The 22,600-nt window shown below is 41.9% G+C and overlaps 1 protein-coding gene across 1 annotated transcript; it reads right to left on the reverse strand.

Annotated features, from left to right (window-relative positions):
• Positions 1-2,226: 2,226 nt before the first annotated feature.
• LOC149193963 (uncharacterized) lies at positions 2,227-5,160 on the reverse strand. Its single transcript, XM_089407491.1, has 4 exons — positions 4,326-5,160; positions 4,098-4,193; positions 3,535-3,836; positions 2,227-3,432 (listed from the first exon to the last, which is right to left on the reverse strand). Exons 1-4 carry the CDS (start codon positions 5,158-5,160, stop codon positions 2,227-2,229), a joined length of 2,439 nt encoding a protein of 812 aa, XP_089263617.1.
• Between the last annotated feature and the right edge of the window lie 17,440 nt (positions 5,161-22,600).

Consider the following 22,600-nt stretch of genomic DNA (forward strand, 5'->3'; position numbering starts at 1 on the left):
CAACCACTTCATAAACCTTCTAGCCATCCTCAAACACCCTTTATCCACCTGCCACATCCACAAGAACAATTAGTTTGCATACTTGATTTTACATAAAAAGACCAAAAAAGCAGAAACATATTTAGTTTAGTGTCTTTACTTGCACATTAGTATTGTTTGATGCTTCTTACTTCTGCGACTTAGATAGTAGCATTTGCCTTATGTTGATTTAGCATTTCTACCTAACATAGCCTCTTAAATGGTTAATTAGGGAATGGTGTGATTTAGCATTACATGTTGACCTTCTCCATTAATGTAGTCGAGTAACTCTCTTAGAGTAGATTTACCTTTCTTCCATCAAAGAATCAAGCTCCTTCTGACTTCGTAGAAGTCTGGCTTGGAAACCCAGTGGTCTCTCGCCAGCTGAACAGTGACAATATGCAAGACCATCACTTTTACTTGTGCATATAACACTGTCACCTCCAAGTTTGTATGAACCCCAGGTTGATAAGTAAAGTTGGTAGCCCAGGAGTTGCAGCATCCTTGCTGCAATATTGGTGCTCATCAATCCATTCCAGTCTTTATCACATACCCCGCATGCGAGGAACATTATCAGCACTTTGCTTAGGCACTTTGATATTTTTCAATGTTATTCAAAGTATGAAAAAATATTTGAATTATTAAATTCAAAAATTACTCCCTCTACTTATGTCTACTTATGGATAATGATTATCTCATCCACAATTAAATCTCGTCTCAATCCATAATGTTATAAATATAAATCTTCTTCTCTGGTGTTTATTCCACTTTCCTCTCAAGTTAAAGGTCCCTCCTATCATGCCATTAATATTGAGTTAATATCCTCCATTTATATATGAGTTATTCCTTTAGTAGAGATGAATATATAGTACAAGTTAAATGCTCCTTTTCAATTAGGTGAATCGTTATATTAAAAAAAAAAACTATAAATATATATTCTTTAATTTATAAAATATATATTCAAAAGTGAACATAAAATTTGTACTATCTAAGAAAAAACCTCTTTTTAAGTTAATAAAAGCATGTGGCCAAAACTCAAGACCTTTAAATCGGATCCAAAGCAGGTAGGTGCCCCACATGGAAGGTGATTCTAAATGTATTTTTGTGATAAAGATGTTTCTTTTGTGGGGGATAAGGCTGTTTTTCAAAAACAAAATAGTTCAAAGATGATTAAAATTTTATATTTTATAATTGTGCACGGTTATTGTGTTTATTTTAATCGATGATCTCTCAACTTAGATTTAGAAGAGAAGAATTCGTCGTAAGCGTTGGTTTTGATCAAACTACCCTAACTTTTGAGATGTTGAAACACTCAAAACAATAGGGAATAAATGAATAAAATCTATTCTAACATGTCGGATGTTAAAACTCTCAAGAAAATAAAGAATAAGGGTAATAGCCGCAATGCAGCATAGTCATTGTCTCTACCACTAATAATTGATTAAAAGTTGTCCAAAGTGCAGATATCACGCAATGAAAACTCCCCACACAAAACTCTTCACACAACCCTCAATGATAGTGTTGAATGAAAATACAAATATATTAAACCTTATTTTATGCATAAGAACTTAAATTTTAGTGTATTTAAATTATTATTAGCTTTCACTGTGCACAATTACCTATGTGCAGGAGAATGAGCACCGTCCACACTCCCATACATAGGTACTTGTATTGACATTGGGAGTGTAGAGTCTTTAGAGTGAGGAAGAAGTTGATTTTGTGGGAGTGTCGCACAAATCTCTCTACACAAGCTTCAATGATAGTGTTTTTTTTTTCCGAGGAAAAAAACGAACTTTTTTATAAGAAATAAAAAAGTTACAAGCACATGAGTTAACATTCCAGCAGCTTCTGTGATCTTGAGACCATCATCAGTCCTCAAGGACAGAGTCATACTCCCCTTTGAATCATCAAGTCAAACCAAAAAGAAATAAGCACTTTCTCGCTTACTTACAGCACTGTGTCGTTGCCTACTATGGACAACTCTGTCAAAAGTTTTAAAACATGACAAAAATAAAACGTGGGCCTCCTTTTAACACAGGAAAACGACCCACGGATCTGTTTTTCATATGTTTGTTTTCAGAAAAGCATACCCGAAAACAGGAAATAGTAACCATCAGTGTTTTCATTTGTCCGAAAACAAAAAAAACGGATATAAGAAAACTGACTATAAATCCAATATCCTGTAACAACTGATATTTTAAGAAAAAGTTAAGTGTGAGGAGGGAGATCCGACACACGGATCTGATCATGCATCTGTTCAGTTATCCTCCACGAATCGACAATGAGCTGCAAACCCTCTTTAGAAAGCCTATCTGCCTCTTCGTTCCTGTCCCTGTAAATATGTTCAATGGAAAAAATATTAAAATGGAGCTTTAAGTTTTGAATCTCTTCCAATAGCGGCCTCAGCATATAATTTTGACATCTATATTTCCCATTGACCCAGTTTATTACATTCAAAGAATCACCAAAGATCTGAACAGAGAAGATATTTCTGTTTATGAGCCAGCATAAAAGAAGTTTTAGGGCGGATAGTTCAGCAAAGTTGTTGGTGCCGGGTCCTAATCCCACAGCGGCTTTGAGAGAGTGAGAGGGGTTAATATGAATGGCGATTCCAGCACCCGCATTGTTGTTTTGAGCTGCCCCGTCAAAGTAGGCCCATGGAATTCCTTCCCTGATTCGCTCTTCCTTTCTGGGGACTGTGTTCTGTGATTCTTCAGGTTCCGGGATACTAGACAGTATAGCTGAGCTTTGGATAGCAATCACCTCCGCTGGAGTAAGATGTTCTCTGAAGATGCTTCTATTTCTAGCGATCCAGATACCCCAACAGATAATGGGGGGGAGATTTCTTAGGTTCCTCTCTGGGTAATGGTTCCACCAATATTCCCAAGCTGAAAGAAAAGTATCCCCTTCCCATCTAACATTTCTCCCTAATAACTTTTGCATTTCTTCCCAAACTTTCCTTGCAAAAGGACAAGCAATGAACAGATGATGAATGGATTCAGAGTCTGAGAAACATAAGGGGCACCTACCTGGGCCCTGTTTGAATCTGGATTGTAGAATGTCCCAGGTAGGAATTTTCTTTCTTAAAACACACCAGGAGAATAATCTTGCTTTCTTGGGGCACTTCAATTTTAGCAGAGGTTTAACCCACCATTCTGGATTAACCCACCCTTTCTTCTTCATTAAGAAAGAATACCCCGTCTTTGGGGAGTAGGCTCCAGATTCAGCATGTGCCCACACCAATTGGTCCGGCCTATCCTGAATTCTAACATTTGATCTCTTTAGCTCCTGAAGAAAACTCCGCCACTCATTCCTCCACCTGGGGTCGATTCCTAACTCTTCTTCTGATTTCCATGCTTGGCCCCAGATGGTTGACTGACCCAAATTAGCAATCTGATTTAGACCATGAATCCCCTTCGAATCCAGGTGAGCATTCAGTTCAGGAGAAAGAGCGAAAGATTCGTTGCAGCCCACCCAAGGGTCTCTTCCAATCCTTACCTTTTCACCGTTTCATACCTGCCAAGCCAGAACCTGTTCGATAACCTTGAAAGCCTCTACTGTGGCTTTCCAGATCACAGAGAAGTTCCTGCCTTTCTTTTTTGGGTTCCTTATCCAATCTTCTAGGGGCATGGGATCTATATATTTTCGTTTTACTACTCTGGTCCATAGGTTCTCGGAAGTGATTAAACGCCAACCGGATTTTGCTGCTAAGGAGGTGCTGAAATCAAAGAGATTTTTAATGCCCCATCCACCCCAGTCTTTTGGTCTTGCAATTTTGTCCCATGCCACCCAAGGAAGCACTGAGTCCTCCTTTGACCCTGACCAAAGGAATCTGCTGCATAGATGTTTAATCTTGTGAAGGATGCCTTTTGGGATCCATGTCAAGGCTGCCCAGAACACAGGCATGGCCTGAAGGACTGAATTCACCAGGGTCAACCTTCCTGCTCGAGATAACCACTTGAAGCTCCAATGGGAAATTATTTGTTCAATTTTTGCCACCAGCCAGTTCTAGTCCTGCTTTCTATACGCTTGAGGTTTTAACCAAAAGCCAAGATATTGGAAAGGATTCTCCATTTTACAGGCCTCGAAGGGTAAGTAAGATGAAATCAGGAGTTCCTCCTGTCTGTTGAAACCCTCCAGAATTAGCTGGGACTTTCTGGAGTTTATTTGAAGGCCTGTTGCTTTCAAGAACAGATCAAGAATACTTTTAAGTTCTTTAATTTCATTTAAACTCCCATTTGTAAATAATAAAATATCATCTACAAAAAGGAGATGGGTAATGAACAAATTTACAGCAACTTCCAAACCTTTTACCAAACCTGATCTTTTGGCATTGGATATCAGTCTGCTGAGACCCTCAGCAGCTAGGAGAAAGAGCAGGGGAGAAAGGGGACATCCTTGCCTCAACCCCCTTTGACCTCTGAAGAATTGGGAGGCAGCCCCATTTATTAACACTGCGAAACTTGCACTTGAGATACACCCCATGATCCAGCTTATGAATTCCACCTTGAAACCCAGGTGAGTCAGCAGCATGCTGAGATAAGTCCAGCTGATTCTGTCATAAGCTTTTGACAGGTCAATTTTTAGCACAACCCCTTTTAATTTTGAATTTCTGATGCTATGAATGGTTTCCTGTGCCACCCCTATAGCTTCGTGGATTTGACGACCGTCTAAAAAACCAAATTGTTCCGATGAGATGCAATTTGAGAGGATCGGTTTCAGGCGAACCGCAATGGTTTTTGCAATAATTTTGTATATGCAGTTGCACAGAGAAATTGGCCTGAAGTCCTCGAAAGTTTCCGGGGCCTCCTTTTTAGGAATGAGAGCAATGAAAGTTGCATTGAAAGGGGTATAAATCTCACCTTTTCTCCTTGATTCCTCCACCACTTCCGTTAACTCTTCCCCGATCAGCTCGAAAAAGTGAGTGAAAAGTTCCACTGTCCAGCCATCCGGCCCCGGACTTTTGTCTTTTGCCATAGATTTTACAATACTTTCTACTTCCTCTTTTGTCACCTCTCGAAAAAGATCTTCAGCCTCCTCTCCCTCCACAAAGCGAGGAAAAGTTTGAGCTGTTCTAATAATTTCAGCTAAAGAAACCCCTCCTGGGTCTGAGAACAAAGATTGAAAATGATTCTTCCCCATATTTGACAAAGCCTCAAAGGACGAGGCTTCTCTGCCCTCAGGGTCCTTTAGCTTCCAGATTGTATTTGCATTTTTTCGGCCTTTTGCATAGTTGTGGAAAAATTTTGTGTTCTCGTCCCCTGCTCTCAACTAGATTGCCCTGCTCTTAAGTCTCCATTCTTCCTCTTTGTCCAATAAGATTTTTGCTCTTGATTTCTCAAGAGTCACAATCCTTTCTTTTGACTCCTGTGTAGCATATGCATCCGCCTCAGGATCTTCTAGAGCTCGGAGCTCATCATCTATTTTATTCAAGACCTCATTTTGCTTTTTCCTTCTTTCAGATGCCCATTCTACAGTTGCTTTCTTTATTCTTTTAAGGTTTTCCATGAAGAGGGCTCCTTTATTTCCAGAAAAGTCTCTGCCCGTGTGTCTCCAAGTATTCCTGAACAGCTGGTTAAAAGATTCTTCTTGCAGCCAAGAAGCATTGAATTTGAAAGGAGCTGCAGGTTTTGGGGGAGGTTTGGAAAGTTCTAAGAGGATGGGGAAGTGATCAGAATTCCCCCCTTCACCCACCCATTGCCTGAACATTGGAATATTGGAAGCCATCAAGTCACTGATGAGGAAGCGGTCCAGCCTTTTTGCTATCCTCTCCTCCCCAGTTCTCCTATTCCTCCAAGTAGGCTTGGCCTTTATAATGTTTACATCTATCAGCTTGTGGGATAGGAGTAATTGAGCAAAAAAATCTGATAGGGGATCAATTCTGGCCGAGGGTCCCCAAGCCTCCGCAATCCCTAAGGAGAAATTTAAATCACCTCCTATTATCAGATTTTTCCCCTTCAACAAATCTTTGGACATGAGCGCGTTCCAGAAAGCAACCCTTGCCTGACAGGGCCCATAAACATTTACTATCAAGAAAGAGAAATCGAAATCAGGGTAAATAACCTCCATGCCTAGCACATTGGGCATACCCCAATGGCTCAAAATTTTCAATCTGCCATCCCTGCAACCGATGGCAAGACCACCCGAGTGGCCTTCTGCATCAAGGGCTACAAAGGTCCACCCCGGGAGGAAAGAACTGAGGACTGGTTCAATATCTACACCCCTTCCCAGAGTTTCTTGAAGAAAGACCAGATCCGGGTTATAGCGAGAGATTAGTTCCTTCAATGCCAGTTTTTTGGGTTTACTAGTTAAACCCCTGTAGTTCCATGATAAACAGATCATTTTATAACCGCCTTAGGGGGTTTTGCTGCTCTAAGCGCCCCAGGAATCACCATTTGCTTGCCGTCAGCCACATCAAGTTTTGCTTTGACTTGGGCTTTGGACAGATCTGAATTTCTTCCTCTGCCCTTTTTATGAGAGATTCTAGACGATGAAGGACCCAAACCACCCACTGGATCCCCCAAATCAGGGGAGGGATCAAACTTTTTGCTAAGGGATCTAAGATTATAAGTGCGGGCAGGGGTGGAACCACCTGAGACCGGGTTTTCTAAGGAAACGACTTCACAGTTCAGATCGATGGAGGGAATAGCAGCAGTTAATTGTTCAATGTTTGTATAGACATCTTTGCATTTAGTAGCCAAAGGAGACTCCATAGAAGAGTGGACAATATTTGATTCAGGAAAACAGACAGAGTTTAAAGGGTCTGATTGCTTACCGGATGGTACATTAGCAACGGCCTCAGAATTCCCCACAGGAGTCTTTTCGGCACCGCTCTGATCTTCGGTTGCTTTGATCGGGTCCCCTTCAGTCTGAGGCAAGGCTTCATCCTCCTGGGATTGAACCCCTTCCATGGGCTTGGCCTCTGAGATGTCCTTCTCCGCCAATTTTGATTCTTCCCTCATGCTCCGCTCCCACTGCTCGACAGGTTTTTGAACCCTCCTTTTGCGCCTCCCCAAAGGGCAATCCCTTGCCAGATGGCCGTGCTCATGGCATCTGTGACACCTAAATGGTAACACTTCATAATCCAACAACTGTTCAAAAACATACTCTCTGTATTGCAAATTTATCGAGTCCACTAGCCCTTCACTTGGATTCAGACGCACTAAAATCCTCGCCACTGCCCTTTCGTGAGTGTCTAGAAAGGATTTGTCCGCTTCCAAGAACATACCCAGAAGATTCCCGATTGAAGAGAAGACGGAATCCACCCAAAGGAACGGTGGAAGACCAGGTGCCCTTACCCAGACGGGAAATTCCTCCACCTTTTCCTTGGACGCGTCGAAGAGAGGAGACCATCTTTTGAAAAAGACTGGACGTTTCCCAAAGGCCCAATTTCTTCCTTCAACCCATTCCATGGCTTCTTTGCTGTCAAATCTGATCATGAACCACCCTTTAACCAGAGTGGCAGTTTTGAAGGACTTTGCCGGGGTCTCCTTCCATTGACTCTCCGCCCATTGCTGTATAAATTTACCAGAGACAAAACGCCCCCTTACATGACCCACAAGTGTACTCTCTGCCACATCCAACGCGTCTTCTACTTGAACATCCATTCCCAATAACAAGTTTCCTGCTATCCTTCTCTTTTTTAGAGATTTCGCCTTCTTACGCTTATCCCCAACCCTCTCTCGTTCCAAATCCTCCTCTCTGTCTATGCCTAAAACATCTGGTACCCTTAGTGCTCCATACACATTACTCGCAGGGGGGTTACCGTCCTTTTCTGGAGGTAAATGACTCGATACTCCTGCTGGGGTTCCTTCCTTGCCAGTAGACTGGCTTCCCTTCTCTTCCATCCTTCCAGTGACGGGGTTTTGGTCATCTTTTCCCTGAATAGAAACCTTGCCAAGCTCGGAAAAAACCCCCTTTTTTACCGGGCCGCCTGAAGACAAATCCTTTGAGGAAAGGGGTCTATTTACAGACAAGGGGCCGCTTCTTTCCCTGGCTTCTCTATCCGAGCCTTGGAAACCCCCCTATTGATCTCCATAACCCCTGTCTGGAATTGAAATTTATAATGTCTTCTAGACCACCCAACGGGCTGAAAATCTTCGAAGGGGAAAGAACCTTACCATCTGGGAGACCTTTCTCTTTCAATGGGTATTCCTCCTCTCGTGCTCCTGAAACTCCTATGCAACCACCAGTTTTGCCAAGCGCACCAGCCGAAACCAGGCTCTCCTCCAACGAAGATTTTGGCGGTTTACTGCTCCATGGACCTCCCGCTGGAAAAATGGCGGATACGGTATTTCCCACCTGTCCGAAGAACTTATCCAGATTTTGATCAGTAATCTCCTTACCCCAGACCGAGAGAATGTCTTCTGGGGCTGGGTCTAAGTCCACCGCCTCATTGTGGAAAACCATGGTTACTAAACTGTGGTAAAAACTGACACCTCACAGAAACCCGTTACCTGAAAAAACGCTCCTAGCACCGACAGGGGTTAAAACACCGATTTGATTATGGTAAAACACAGTTGCAAACCCGCCTTGGAACGATTTTACAGAGGTAAACCCTCAAAGGAGAACTGTCAAACAAAACCGCCAACGCTAAAACCCCCAAAGGCCTAACCGAGGGATACCAAAAGAAAGTCCGCCCGTATGACAGCTGCTAGGGTACCTCGTAAACGCGTAACCACGGAGGGTCTGCCATCCGTCCTCTCCGTACCTGCTTGACGTAGGGTAGCCTGTCTGCGTCACCTAGGCCTGAAGCCTAGGGTTTCAGGATCGACCCCTGCGCCCTCCGTCCATCTCCCACCATTCGCCATCTCTTTGAAACCATCCTCTTTTGCCCTCAATGATAGTGTTGAATGAGAAGAAAAATATATTAAACCTTAGTTTATGCATAAAGACTTGAATTTTAACATCTTTAAATTATTATTAGCTTTTATTGTGCACAATTACTTATGTGTGCGAGAACGAACACAATAATTATTTAATTGATTAAAGAAATGCAAGCTCTATATTTAATTAGATGCACTTCATTTTTTATTATTAATGTATTGTGTGGAGTGCATAGGTCCGCACAATGAAAACTTTAAAGCTTCATCTCCAGTGCTGAATAACCCCGGAGATTATTTTATTATTAATAGATTTTGTGAAGTACGTAGTTCCATACAATGAAAACTGTAAATCTCTCTCCGTAGTCATGCACATATGCATTTGTCTTAATTTTGAAAATATAATTTAATATTAATATTTTTAATTCTTTGAAAATCATGCTTTTATATTTGATATGTTTAATTTTGGTGTATGAATTATGTGGAAGGAATCCATTCGTAAGGAGTTCCGCATAACATTTTATGGTTATGCGGATCTCTACCCCAACAAATGTTCAGTGAGGTGTGGAGTTTAACTCTGTGTTGAGTGCATAGTAAGACATTCATTTGAATTGTTGAGAGGTAGTGAATGTTTGTACATAATGCCAATTAGCAAGGGCGACATTGTACATGGTCAACATTCTTCCACTGCGTATGGTCACTATGAATGACATACTTTGTCCATTCAGATACAAATTGTCTTTGGTGCATCTTTGCGTGTCTCAATGTTCCAAGCTATAATGGGGTGTTGGAGTAGTCGAGTCCTTGTGTCATCAACTAGGAAATGGCTTCATTGAAAAATAGAGAACATGAAAATATAACAACACTTCATGATTACAATCCAGCTCAAGTGGTGATAATGCTCACTATACATTGCACATAGATTTTACATTAAGATTCAAAGGTATAATCATAAACAAGTGAATTATACGATGTATAGAATGCTCTTCATTTTATTTATGGATTATTTTTTAATATTTCAGTGCAAGCAGGAATTTGATTTACAGTTATTGTTCCATAATGATTTTACATGTAATTAATGTTTAGTCTAACATCAAATTGCATTGTGTAGTGTAACATTATATATCAACAACATGTAATTAATGTTTAGTCTAACATCAAATTGCATTGTGTAGTGTAACATTATATATCAACAACAAGGTAGTGAGAGAGATTTTCTTTTCCCATTATAGAAGTGTAGATGTGGCGATTTTGGAAAGTCTGTAATGTTGAACAGGGTCACACCCTCATTTTACACTTTTGAAGAAAAAATCTGTGTGCTCCATTTAGTTTATATTATTTTGAACCTCCGTTTAAATGCTAGAACAATAAATTTGAAGCAAAAAAAACGAAAATAGATTGGGTGAAAATCATTGGTGGTGCATTCGTAAAGAGGAGCATGCAATATTATTATTATTCTGTATAGTTACTAGGTATTGAATAGTTCGCATAAAATTGCAAATATGATTTGATTTTATATACATAAATATTATTCAAAGCTTTGGAGCAGTAGGGATTTTTGAAACTTCATATGGTTTCGAACACCTGAGAATAATTTTGTAGACATGACTTGATTTTACATAGATAAGTATTATTCAAAGCTTCGAACATCAAGGTTTTTGAAACATCGTATGGTTTTGAAAACATGAGAGAAATTGTCCAATGTGCTATGTCTGTCTTGTAGTAATGGAAAAAATTAAATGAATACCTTTTTTTTATGCCGATGAATCTCATTGTCCCAGAGTAGCTCTGCAGTCCTGCACAATGAATGGAAATATTGAACTGCAACAACCCTATAATTATTCAAGACCATTAATTAATGCCACAAACAAAAGCTTGTTGTTAATCTAGGCCACACAAAGTCCCAAAGTAACTTGATGACTATCTCTAACTACTATATATAGCAGTCGATGATCTCTCCCAAATCCATCTCCAAGTTTAGCTCAAACGATGCCGATAATGTGAATACATTTATCAGCATGGGTCTCACCAATCAAGACACTTCCATGGAAAGGTTCACGAATGCAAGAGACATTGAAAAAAACTAGTTGTTGGGTGGAGTGATTCAAATATTTGAATTAGTTAGCTAATTAATTATAATATTAGCTAATTATTATAATATATTTATTTAATTCAACGCTACCAAGTGCGTGCGCACCTCCACATAATGAAAGTCTTTGCATGTAAACCTGGTTATAATATTAGTTAATTATTATCATATAACTATTTAATTCAATGCTATCCACTTTGTGCTTTGATTAATTCTTAGCACTGTGTGGAGATTTTCATTGTGCGGAGGTGTGGAGTTACTTTACACATCTGCACAATAGTGACTTGCAATATCATTAGCTCTACATTTCACAAAGCTTAGATCTTGTTTCTAGTTTGTCCTAGACAACAACACAAAAAAAAAACTAGTTAGTCATTTACATTCTACAAAGTGGTGTTTCTTATCAATCGAGAGTATTTTTTCATTACCTCTGTCAAGTTGTTGGCCGAGTTATAGGTGGAAGGATAACAATACTTGTTTTCTTTTCTCATTCCATTCATCCACAAGAATCAGTTTAGCTGAAGATATCTTTGGCAGGGAACGCGATAGGCAATAGAACCATTGAACTATCTTTCTTTTGTTCACTTGTGTAGTCGACTACGATAATTGGGGAAGAACTTGCGTAGTCGACTAATTACAGTAATTGGGTACCTATTCCAAGCAATATGGTCCAACAAAATTCATTTCATGGTAAATGCATAAGTTATGAACCAATGTACCTAATCATGTGTTATGACTTATGCGGCTCTCATGTCCTTGTAGGAAAAGTTCCTAATTCCAGTAGAAAGAAAGAACATCTGAAACTCTGAATTAAACTCCTAAAAGAGGAAAAGTTTAGGTTTACAAGACATCCAAAAGTATTGGTTATCATCACAGGATACTAATAGTAACTATCCCTAATAAGGTCCACTAATAGCCTTGTATTATTTCTAATAGACCAACTATAATTATAGCGTTACTAATTGGAGTGGTTTGTTCACTATCAATGGGCTGCAACATTATGTGAAAAACAATCTTAGGGTGTTATTTTTCTTCAATGTTGGGATTATTGATGAAACCTCCACATGTTTGAAGTCATGCAATGGCTCCAACTTCTTCCAGTGGTAGGGTGTATCATTCAATAATAAACCCAGAAGCATTACAAGGCTTTTGTTGTTGGAGCTTACGAGTTTCCAGCAAAATTTGATTCGAACTTATACAAGAACACAACAAAATATAGATATAAACATAAGCATAGAGATGCAATAGAAATAAAACTTCATTTAATTAATATCAAAGAATTGAAATATGCTTACAAGAAGAATATATACAAACTAGCTTAGGCGATGGTAGCTTATCTCTTAGAAGAGATGTGACAAATACATGTCTTTGAACTATGTTACAATGAGGCTCAAGGACCTTTATATTATTGAACAAAAAATGAAAACGCTAAAATAACAAAACCCTACCCTATGAGATGGAAAGCCAAGAGTTTGTGGACCCTGTTGGGGTTTGTTGGGCATCCAACTTCCTAGGGTCGTAACTTGTTCATATGATATCCATTTGGTGCATACGATACCTCGTTGGAAATATATCTTGGATTAGTATAGGATTTCTGGCAGGCCCTTCCCATGGCTATTGGCGTGTTGTGGACCTAAAAAAAAGCATTCTATAGGGGGTCAAAACATCTTCAGAAGTTCAGGACCCAAAAAATGCTAAAAATAGTAAATTCTAATATAATCAAGGAAACTGATGAAAACAACTAGACATCTAGGTGGAATAGGTGGGTGGACACCAATATCCATTTGGATTAGTCCTCCTCCCATAGGAAGAAATGGTCCCCATTGCGTGCAGAGCCTCCATGATGTGAGGAAATTTCGGTTGAACCTGGTCCCTAGTGAACCAATTTCCCTAGTGAAGGAGTTGGCTGACTTTGACAGATCAATATAGTTGGATCCTCTCCTAGCAAGTGTTATTGATTTGTGTGTCCATGATCATGTCAGTTGTGACATTTTCAATGTAGCTTGGGTTGAACTCTGTTGGTGTCAGCTGCTGAGCAATGTTGAATGTGTCCAACAATGGGGGAAAGTATGGTCATTGTCAGTGCACATTATATACTGGGTGCAAGCCAAGGAAGGGTGGGATGTTGAGCTCGAAGTCATTGTCCCCTACCGCCTTGGTGTTAGATCCATATACTACTAGTGTAGTCCCTTATTGTTATTAGTGCAACCCCCTTATTGTATTGTTGTGCTCATGTAGTCCCTGTATTGCTATTATTCTGCCCCATAGAAGTCCACTATTGTTATTGTTGTGCCCTTACAATATTATTGTTATGTCGGTTCTGATTATATTGTGACCCCTTAGACTCCTATATATATAAATGAGGTCTTGTCATTTATATTATCCAAGAATTTTTCATTTGTGTAATGTAAAGGAGTTTTCCCTCTTGAAGAGGCTATTTTTAAGTTGTTGATCTATTTCTTCTTCTATTTTGTGAGCTGGTGAGCGTGCCCTCGCTGAGGTGATGAAGGAAAATTTCAAGTTAGTAAAGAAGCTAGCTTAAATAGAGCTTTTCACATATTAACATTAATACTTAGGGTAATGCGTTTTGGTGGGTTTTTGATATGAAAGTGCTTTTATGTGGGGGGGGAAATGCGTTTTAGGCTGGTGAGTGTGCCCTCGCTGAGGTGATGAAGGAAAAATTCAAGTTAGTAAAGAAGTCGCATGACTACGCCATCACAAATATCTCTGACCCCGCGGTCAAAGTGGCGACACAAATCTTGGCAGGGAAGGTCATGAGAAGTGTTGCACAGATGCGTGTCAACACCAGTAATAGCCTTAGCGGTTCAATGTGCAGAGGGTGTATAGTTTAACTGGGCACTCTACCTCTTCGGTGAGTTCCTCGCAAACCTCTGCAAGGCACAATATTACAGCAAGACTTTCCACTATGCATGGCTATTGTTGTCCATAGTGCTGGTTGTGTGGGAGATACCCAAAGATAGCCACTTTCCTCCGATCTCGTGGGACCTACCGGAGGCAACGAAGTTCACTTTGATGTGGGTGACGAAGGATCCTCAATGGATAAAGAACAACAAGATCTTCTGGATCTTGATGGAGATGAGCGTCCATATGGCCATCAACCGCAAGCCACAGTTATCACCTACAAATTTTGAGAAGTTACAGGAGTACGTGGAATTCAAGTCTGACTTCCACCATGTCTCAATACGGGTGTGGAAGGAACCTAAGTAGAAATGGTATGACTTGCAATACTTGGCCATAGATAACGCAATTGCAGTGGTCCTTGACCACTGGCCGGCAGAGTGGCACACTGCCTCAGACTTGACTGCAGGATCAAGCAAGTCCATCGTGCAGTGCAAGAAGGAGGAGGTAAAGTTGAAGAAGGAATAGTTGGCCATGAAGAGGAGAAAGGAGGCTGACGAAAAGGTCAAGGTAGAGTGTGTTGTCGCACAGTAGACTAGTGGACAGGCAGAAGAAGAGGAGCGCACCTCTAACAGGAGTCAGAATTCTCCTTCCCTAGAAACAGAGGAAGAGGACAAACACACAGAGCAGGAAGGAGCAGATCCGGAGATGACTCTGTTCCACATTAGGAGCATGAGAGATCTAGTTGGTCTACGGAAGATGTCTAAGGCTAGCAAGATGTCACTCGAACTGATCACCCTAATAGAGGGGGACCTGAATGATATAAGTGATATGGTGCGGGATGCCACTGTGGAACTACTGAAGCAGTTTGAGCAGCAACAACAGTAGGCTTTGGGTGCTATTCAGATGGGTTTGTGTGAGCTGCAAATCAATGCATCATAGATACAGACCAGTACGACGTCAACCAGTTTGGTGCTTGGCACCTCAGAAGCTATCAGGATCCTATGCACAAGGGACCCCCAAGCTATAGTGTTGTCGGATGAAGCACTAACAACATAGACTGAAGCTGACAGGCCCGTTGTCAGCACCCTCAATGGAGTTGGACTCAACTTGGTTGCACTTCCTAGCAAGGCACTTCACCTTCTGTAGGATGGTGTGATTGTGGAACTTCGGGCCCATGAACAGCGCACTTTATAGGTGATCAAGGAGAAAAAAGTCAACAACACTCGAATGGTTGTGCAACGAGACTCCTCTATTTCCACCATGAAATTCCTTACAGAAAAGAATCAGCGCATGACCAAGGTTGTGGATGAAGCATGCAAGACTATCCTGGAGCTAGACATTCCTGAGGCTGAGCCAGTAGATGTGCGAGTTCAGAAACTTGCTGCTGGAGTGCATGACGCATGCACAGAGTTGGCAAAGGTTTAGCTTGAGCTAAACCTCAATATCACAGAGTTGTAGTTGAAGGCCCAAACTTCAACTCTGCCATAAATCAAAGAGCAACATGAGACATTTGTGAAATACATTATAGCAGTAGTGTAGAGCGCAGTGAAGGACTGCACAACACTCTTCCAGCAGTCGCTCGAGATCGTCACCACCATGCAAGAAGAACCCACTATACAGAGGCTAGAAACAAAAGCACGGGAGCTGCAGTAGCACTACGACGAGGTCAAAGTGACAGCGCACACTATCGGCATCACGCAGAGGCTAGCAAAGCTACAAGAGGCCAAGGTGTTAAAAGAGCAGGTAGATGCAGCTCAGCGCAAGGAAGTAGTGATGAAGGCTAGCTTAAATCCTATATTGGACGAGGCCTATTTGATTACGAACACTGTTGAAGGCACGCTGGCTATCCTATATGAGACTTAGCATAAGCTAGAGGTTGGTAACATAGGGCTAGTGACAGAGTAGTTGGTCGAGGAGATGAAGCAGGTGGAAACACAGTGCACCATTGAGGAAGCAGTTGTCTAGATCGAGCTGGGAGTTATTCGTGACAATATCTCCGCGCCAGCAGAGTGACTCGAGGGTGAGTCACCATGTTTGTGTTGGGGGCCCGTTGGGAACGGGTTCCCCTAAGAGCCAGTTTTGGGGCCAAAAGGCTATGTTTTGGGGCAGAAAGCCCAAATTTTGTATAAATAATGTAGAGTCTCCACATTTTGTGGTCGCGGAGTGCAAATATGTAAAGAGTCATTAAGGGTTGTTCGCCCTTGTTTTGTAAAAGGTCATGTCGGTTGTAAAGATCCACCCATGGTTAGTGCACCATGGGATTGTATAAAAAGGAGCTAAGTAAGACAATTCTAAGTAGTTTTTAGAAGTCAGTGTATAGTTTGGTGTTGTTGATGAGTCTGTGAAAAGCTAAGAGTGAGAGTCTTAGCATAGGTAGAGTCTCTGCAGCTGAGTGCACAGAGGCCTAGGGTAGAAGTCCACAGCTAAGTGCGCGGACCCCTGCAGCTATGTGCACAGGGCGGGTAGAGTCTGTATTGGGAACCTGAATCATCCTTAAAGAGAAGTATTCTGAAATTACTGTGTATTTTATCTCTAGTTATTGCATGTGATTATGTTATGTTATGTTCTGGGTTTACATTATAATGCTAATTTGATGCATGAATATATCTGTTTCTAACTGTTATTTGAACACAACTAAGAATATATGTTTACGTGAAGATAATCTTAATTGCATGGTAAAGTTGGCGAACACTTAAGATAATTCGGGAAATTATACGGTAACATAGTTATATTGGCGTGTAAGTGCCTAGGTCATTGGTTAGGGTTGCGTGAAGGGTGGTCGTATACCTTCGCTAAGGTTCTGAAAGACGAAAGAGAAAATACATTGATAAGCCCTAAATGCTTATAGATCTAGGTGAAGGCAGGGATTAAGGTAGACGACTGACATCACAACCATCTCAGGGTGCAGAAACTTGGTTCCTGCATCTCCCCATACTACTTCGGGTGAGACTTCAATCCGCGCTCCACAGACTGATTCTGAAAGGACCAATAGTGTAGGGATTTTCTTGGCTAACTAATGTTGAACCTGGGTCAGGGCCCATCAAGCCAAAACAAACATAAGCACACATATATTCTTCCTTTTCTTTCTATTTTTTTTTTAGAGAAAAAACATTAGTAGCTTTATTCCAATATGGTTAAAATTTACCACTAGAATGATAAAAAAGTGTGGTATATCACTGAGCCTATGACTTTAATTTGAAAAATACATACATAATCATATACATCTACATAGTATAATAGAAGACAAGTAAGACAACCTCAACATCTAAGTAAATTCCATTTACAAGGGTGATAGTTTTTCAAAGAGATACCAAAGAAAATCAAAGAAAATATTGTGGTTTGGAGTTGAGCATAGATGTCTATACTATGCATAATGATCCAATATACTTATGAAATAAAAGCTCCCTCCTAGTGTTGTTCACATGTTCATCAAGATTGAAAAGTTCAAACTTTCCTTCTACCAAATTAGCAAGCACACATCCCACTTAATAATGTTCCTCATAGATTTCGATAAAGGTTAATTTGTGAAACCAAGTCATTAATTCTTTTTCTTTGTTGACAATATGGGAGAGAATGAGATGCATGCACTAGGCTAACTTTTTTATACAATCACATCCCAATCTAAAATTTGAGTATGTCATCAAAATAAATGTAGAAATTCCCACTGTAGATCCCCTGATAATGCAATATACTAAAGCAAAATACTTGATTTACTTCTACAAACAAACTTGTGGAAGCTTAATCAATTTTGAGCAAGATAAAATAGAACACATATAAAAGAGAATGAGAAATCAATCACACATGAACACAGAAGAATTGTTGGCTTATTGGGGCCTGACCTAGGTTCGGAAGTGATTAGCCAAACAAATCTCGCACTACCAGCCCTTTCGGCAACAATCCGCGGAGCACAGACTGAAGTCTCACTCGAGGTAGTATGGGAGGGTGCTGGAACCAGGTTTACACACCCTAGGGATGTCTTGATGAGGTCTGGAGGGGTCGCGAACCTATCTACGCATTTGCACTACTCTGCCAAGGTGTCTGGCCCTCGCGTAGCTCTGCGACGAGGCACTTCCTAGATTTCTTATTATTATTACGTTTATTATAGATCTGATCTAATTCTTAAGGTCTTTAATCAAGCATTAAATAGTTATAACCAGCGCGCGCCACCATAAATCTTAGAGACATGCATAAAACCATAAGATAAGAATAAACATATAGATCGACGACCAGATGCACAATAATTCAGAAACACTTATCTTTATTAATCTTCTGTTCAGTACAATCCAATTTCGCCCTGTGCACTTAGCTGCAGGGGTCCACGTACATAGCTGCGGACTCTACCAGGCCTCTACATACACAGCTGCAGACCCTACTCTAACTACTACCAACCACGACTCAGACTTTCAGACTCAGAGCAATCTTGCTTTTACAAACCCATACACTTCAAAACTTAACCAAAGCTATCTCCAAACTGACTTCTAAAACTAAAGCCCTGCTCTATTTATACATTCCCATGGTTCGTGGACCATGGGTAGGCCGACTCGCTTTCTATTATCTTACATTATTCTCGGGAGGACAACCCTTTGACTTGACACGTTACAATTTCGCGCTCTGCACACTTCGCGGAACCTTTACCATACTTTTACCCAAAATTGTGGGATTTAAGCCCCAAAACCATTATGTAGGGGATCCGCTACCCAACAAGCCCCCAACACAATCATCGTGACTTGTCCCGAATCATTTGGCTAGTGTGCTGATATTTTCTCGGAGTTCATCCAACAACCTTTTCACTGCGCTGACATCTACCACACATTCTTCCGTTGTCTGCTGTAACAATTGTGCTCGGAATTCTGATGCATTTTCAGAAGCACCTTCCTGCCTTAGTGCATATGTGTTCTTCAGCTGGGATAGCTTCAACTCGATCATAGTGGTGATCGTGAACACTTCCTTAAGCGAAGGCTGGATGCATGCTTTGAGCCCAGCTTCTCGTTGTCGTGCAGCGTCCAATTGCTCCTTCAGAGCTTGGGCCTCCCTCATCTTGGCCAAGCACTGAGTGATGGCAACCGTTTGCATAGTTCCCTAGACGTTGTCATAAGCATGCTGCAACTCCCATGCTTCTATCTCTACCTGCTGTAGGGTTGGGTCTTCTTGTAGTGATGTGAGCATAAAAAGGGATTGATCCAACAATCCTGTGTAGTCTTGTACAACGAGCTCTCACTTCCAATCTCGCTTGAATTGTACGGTGACATTACTCTCTAACTTCCATGGGCGTAGTAGGCTGCACCTTCATTATTAGCTCCACGATCTGCAAGTTCAACTCCCACTGAGCTTTCGTGGCCTCCTCTTGGGCCCTATGGAATCCTGCCGCCATGTGATGAATCTTGTCGGCTGCGAGGAGTTCCACTAGTACAACCAGTTCTGGTACAGTGCTGCAGACCTCCTCCATGGCCTGTTCCAATCCTTGGTTGTGTGCAATCAAGTCGTCACACTATACACTGATCTACTCCAGATTTCCTTTTTTCTCCATTAAGACCTGTACGGTGCGGCCTTCCCTGGCGTGGAGCTTAGTGGTCACCCCATCCTGCAGCTAGTATAGGGTTTCTCGAAAAAGAGTGGCCAAATTCAACCCCCAACCCCTCATGTCACTTTCGACCTCTGCTAAGACGACACCTACTGGTAGTACTAAAGTGTTCATTGTGGAGACGCACACCATCTGCTCCACTGCGGGCATACCTTCTGAAAAGGTTGAAATCATCCCTCATAGGGGTCACACCTGTAATTCCTGTAGCTGCACTCTGAGCACCCCCAACATAGTTGTCTGCTCTGTCATCAAGTCCTCCAAAGCACCCTTAGTAATATCACGCATTGGTTTACTGCTAGCCAGAAGATCTCCCTCCAAAGTCCTTGTTGTCTTCATCTTTTTGCATGCGGGTGGCTACTCTTGGACGCACAACCTCTTAAGTGGGGTTGATGCTATGATCAGGTCCATTCGTTCCTGTGTCTCCACTTTCCCCTGTATGTCCTGCCCATGGACATTTCCTCAGCCTCCACAATCTCTTCGGTGGGTGCAGTGATGGGTTTTTCTACTGCCTCGGTCGCCTCCCACTACATGGATGCTTTCTGTTCCTGGCGCGTTCTTTCCGCCAACTTTGTGATGCACAACTTGATTTCATTCTTCCACTGCTAAGCTGCAATCTTTTCTAATTTTGCCAAGTCTAGAGTGCACCACTCTGGAGGCCATCCTGCCATTGCCTCGAAAATTGCATCATCCGTTGCAATGAACAAAAGCTTTACCCATGTTTGAGTTGGATCCTTTCGAGCCCGAATATACAAATTATGTATACCCACTTTGAACTCTGCGACACTTTGAAAATTGTTGTATACTATCAGGGATAATCACGTTCTGCGGTTGATCCATGTCTGGATACTCACCTCCATAAATATCCAAAACACCTTGATCTCATGAATCCTCATGGCGTCTTTTGTAGCCTGGAGCGAGTTATACTGCATGGCTTCATGTAGGTTCTTCTGAATGTTGGGAAACTAGCTGCCCTTTGGCAGCTCTCTTGCAACCAGTAGAATTGATAGGAGAAACCATGCATAATGGAATGTATTACCTTGCTCTTAGGCTTCCCTACAATTCGACAAAAATTTGTCGTAGAGAAACTGTGCACATTTGAACTGAACCCCTTCTGCACACTGCTCTGCAACCGCAATGACAGAGGTTGGAACCTCGTCTGCGTGGCATTTCCTCATGAGCTTACTGGCCAGTAACTAGGTGGCAACATGCATCCATTGGTCTTTGATGCTTGCTATTACATACCCTCGCTTATGCTTTTTCAGCTTATATTTATCCTTCATGGCTTCTGCGAGGCCCACGTCACTACTCGTTCCAGTTATGGCTGTAGGATCGTTTCCTTTAGTAGGCAACTGAGAAATTTGGCGTATCAGCTGTGATGGGAATCGGTTCCTCCAGCCAGAGATACCCATCATATACTAGACATAGTAACTGTTGGATAACAAAAATTGTGATGGTTGCACGGTGATAATGGGGTATCCACCTCAGATTGAGTAATCCCGCCTTCTCCACACCCTGTAACCACTTCTGCTATAGTAGTTTCTCTGGGGCCAATTACGGGAACTTCTCACTGTTCGTGAGGTCCCAATCTTCGAACATGATATTTGGTACCCGACCCAGTGGTAGACTGTTAAACCTTATTTCATCCGGAAGAAGCGGGGTCTAGAGCATACTCTTCGTGGCCTCCAAGTCCTTCGGTATCTTGGCCGTCTCTTTCCACGGAGAGATATATGGTGGTAGCATTATTGCCGAAGGTGCTTGGGAAACATTTTCCTCTTCCTCATCCTATACTTTAATCTGAGTGATCAGGGCTTGTAAATCTTCCTCTTCCTCGTCGAGTTTAGTGGTGATTGCTTTGCCCTTTTCTGCCATTGACAATTTACTGAATCGCGGTGATACCCAGACTGGCCCCATAGTCTGTTTGTCTTTTTGAGGTCGCGGCATGCGTGGGGTCTTTGGAACCTATAGAGCAGTGGCCACCTCTCCTAGCTCCTCCTAGGTCAGATAGGGTTCTTCCGTAAACCTTACTCTGGTTCTAGCAGCGGACATGTTTTCTATCTTGGGTTCGCTTGGGTACATACTCATGGGTGGCTAGGTAGCTGAGTGCTTGTTGCTCTGTACTGACTCGAATCTCAAATATACAAGTGTTGTTTTGGGGCTACCCCAAGGGGTTTTATAGGAACGTTTGAATTTGAATTTGACCATTCCCTTCACTTCTAAGTCATTAATATCTTCTTGGTGGCATATATTTTCGTATCTAATTTGGAATTCTTGTCTTAATGGCCCATTTCCTGCTCCTCTCTCCCATAAATCAGACTTCTTGTCATGAATAGTGATGTCAATGGTCACCTCCTAGCCTTCCCACGCAGCATCGCAGCCTCTTATGCACAACCATGATCCTAATGACCAATTGGTCCTGCGGGGAACCTCCTTTCCCCGCAACTCTCCTGCAGACTTGTTTATAGTCCTGTGCCTTCTTTCAACTAATTGGAATGTTGAGACTATGCTTTCCATAGATAGTCAGGTGGTCGCACCCCACGTGCGAGACTTCCGCTTCCCTGCTAGCCTGGGTTGCGGGCACCCTTCGAGTACCTCTGTATCCAGTAGTGCATCGCATTCTACGCTCCCTTGTTTAGTAAGGTGCAGTTATAGCCACGATAGCAGGGTCGCATCTTGTTCCAATGTAGTAGCAGGGCCGGCTAGGCCTTGTCCCCTTATGCTTAGTTCTGCGCGGCCCACTTGTGCGACTCTGGTGTTCATTTTGCTGATTTCTTCATCCAATATCACTCTTTTCCTCCTCATCCGTGCCCATTCTTTATTGAGATCGTGAAGTTTCAAGCTCTCACACTGAATGGCTTATTGTAACTGCCAAAATCCTTTAACCTAGTCCTCGCATCCTGTCTGAAGTGCGAGGTCTGTGGTCTGGGGAGTTTCCTTTGTCCTCCTGGTTTCATCTTGTCTCATCAATGATAGGATCACCTTCGCACTCCTCTTCTTGCTTATGGTCCTATAGGCCCATAGAACCCTTGGTACACGGAGATTCCCATTGGTTTGTTTTATTGGGCGAACTCTGCTCATGATCCCGCCTATTTTTCCGATTGCTTTGTCGCAAACGGCTGGCAGAATGCATCGATTTCCCTGCTGTCATGGCCGATTCTAATTTTTTATTCTTAGTTGGGGAGGTGGTTGCACAACATACATCTACATCCCTCGCTGCCGGTGGATGCTCAA

This window comes from Pinus tabuliformis, chromosome 2_2, assembly GCF_031772625.1.
Source record: "Pinus tabuliformis cultivar Carrire ecotype Pingquan chromosome 2_2, CPIR1, whole genome shotgun sequence".
NCBI classification, from domain to species: Eukaryota; Viridiplantae; Streptophyta; class Pinopsida; order Pinales; family Pinaceae; genus Pinus; species Pinus tabuliformis.

Excerpts from the sequence above, each read along its gene's own strand:
- LOC149193963 (XM_089407491.1), bottom strand. The coding sequence starts at position 5,160 with ATGGGGAAGAATCATTTTCAATCTTTGTTCTCAGACCCAGGAGGGGTT. Across the intron at positions 4,194-4,325 it reads AAGATCAGGTTTGGTAAAAG|GCCTTCAAATAAACTCCAGA; the intron begins GTTTGGAAGTTG and ends TGAAAGCAACAG. Across the intron at positions 3,837-4,097 it reads TTACTTACCCTTCGAGGCCT|GGTCAAAGGAGGACTCAGTG; the intron begins GTAAAATGGAGA and ends TCCTTTGGTCAG.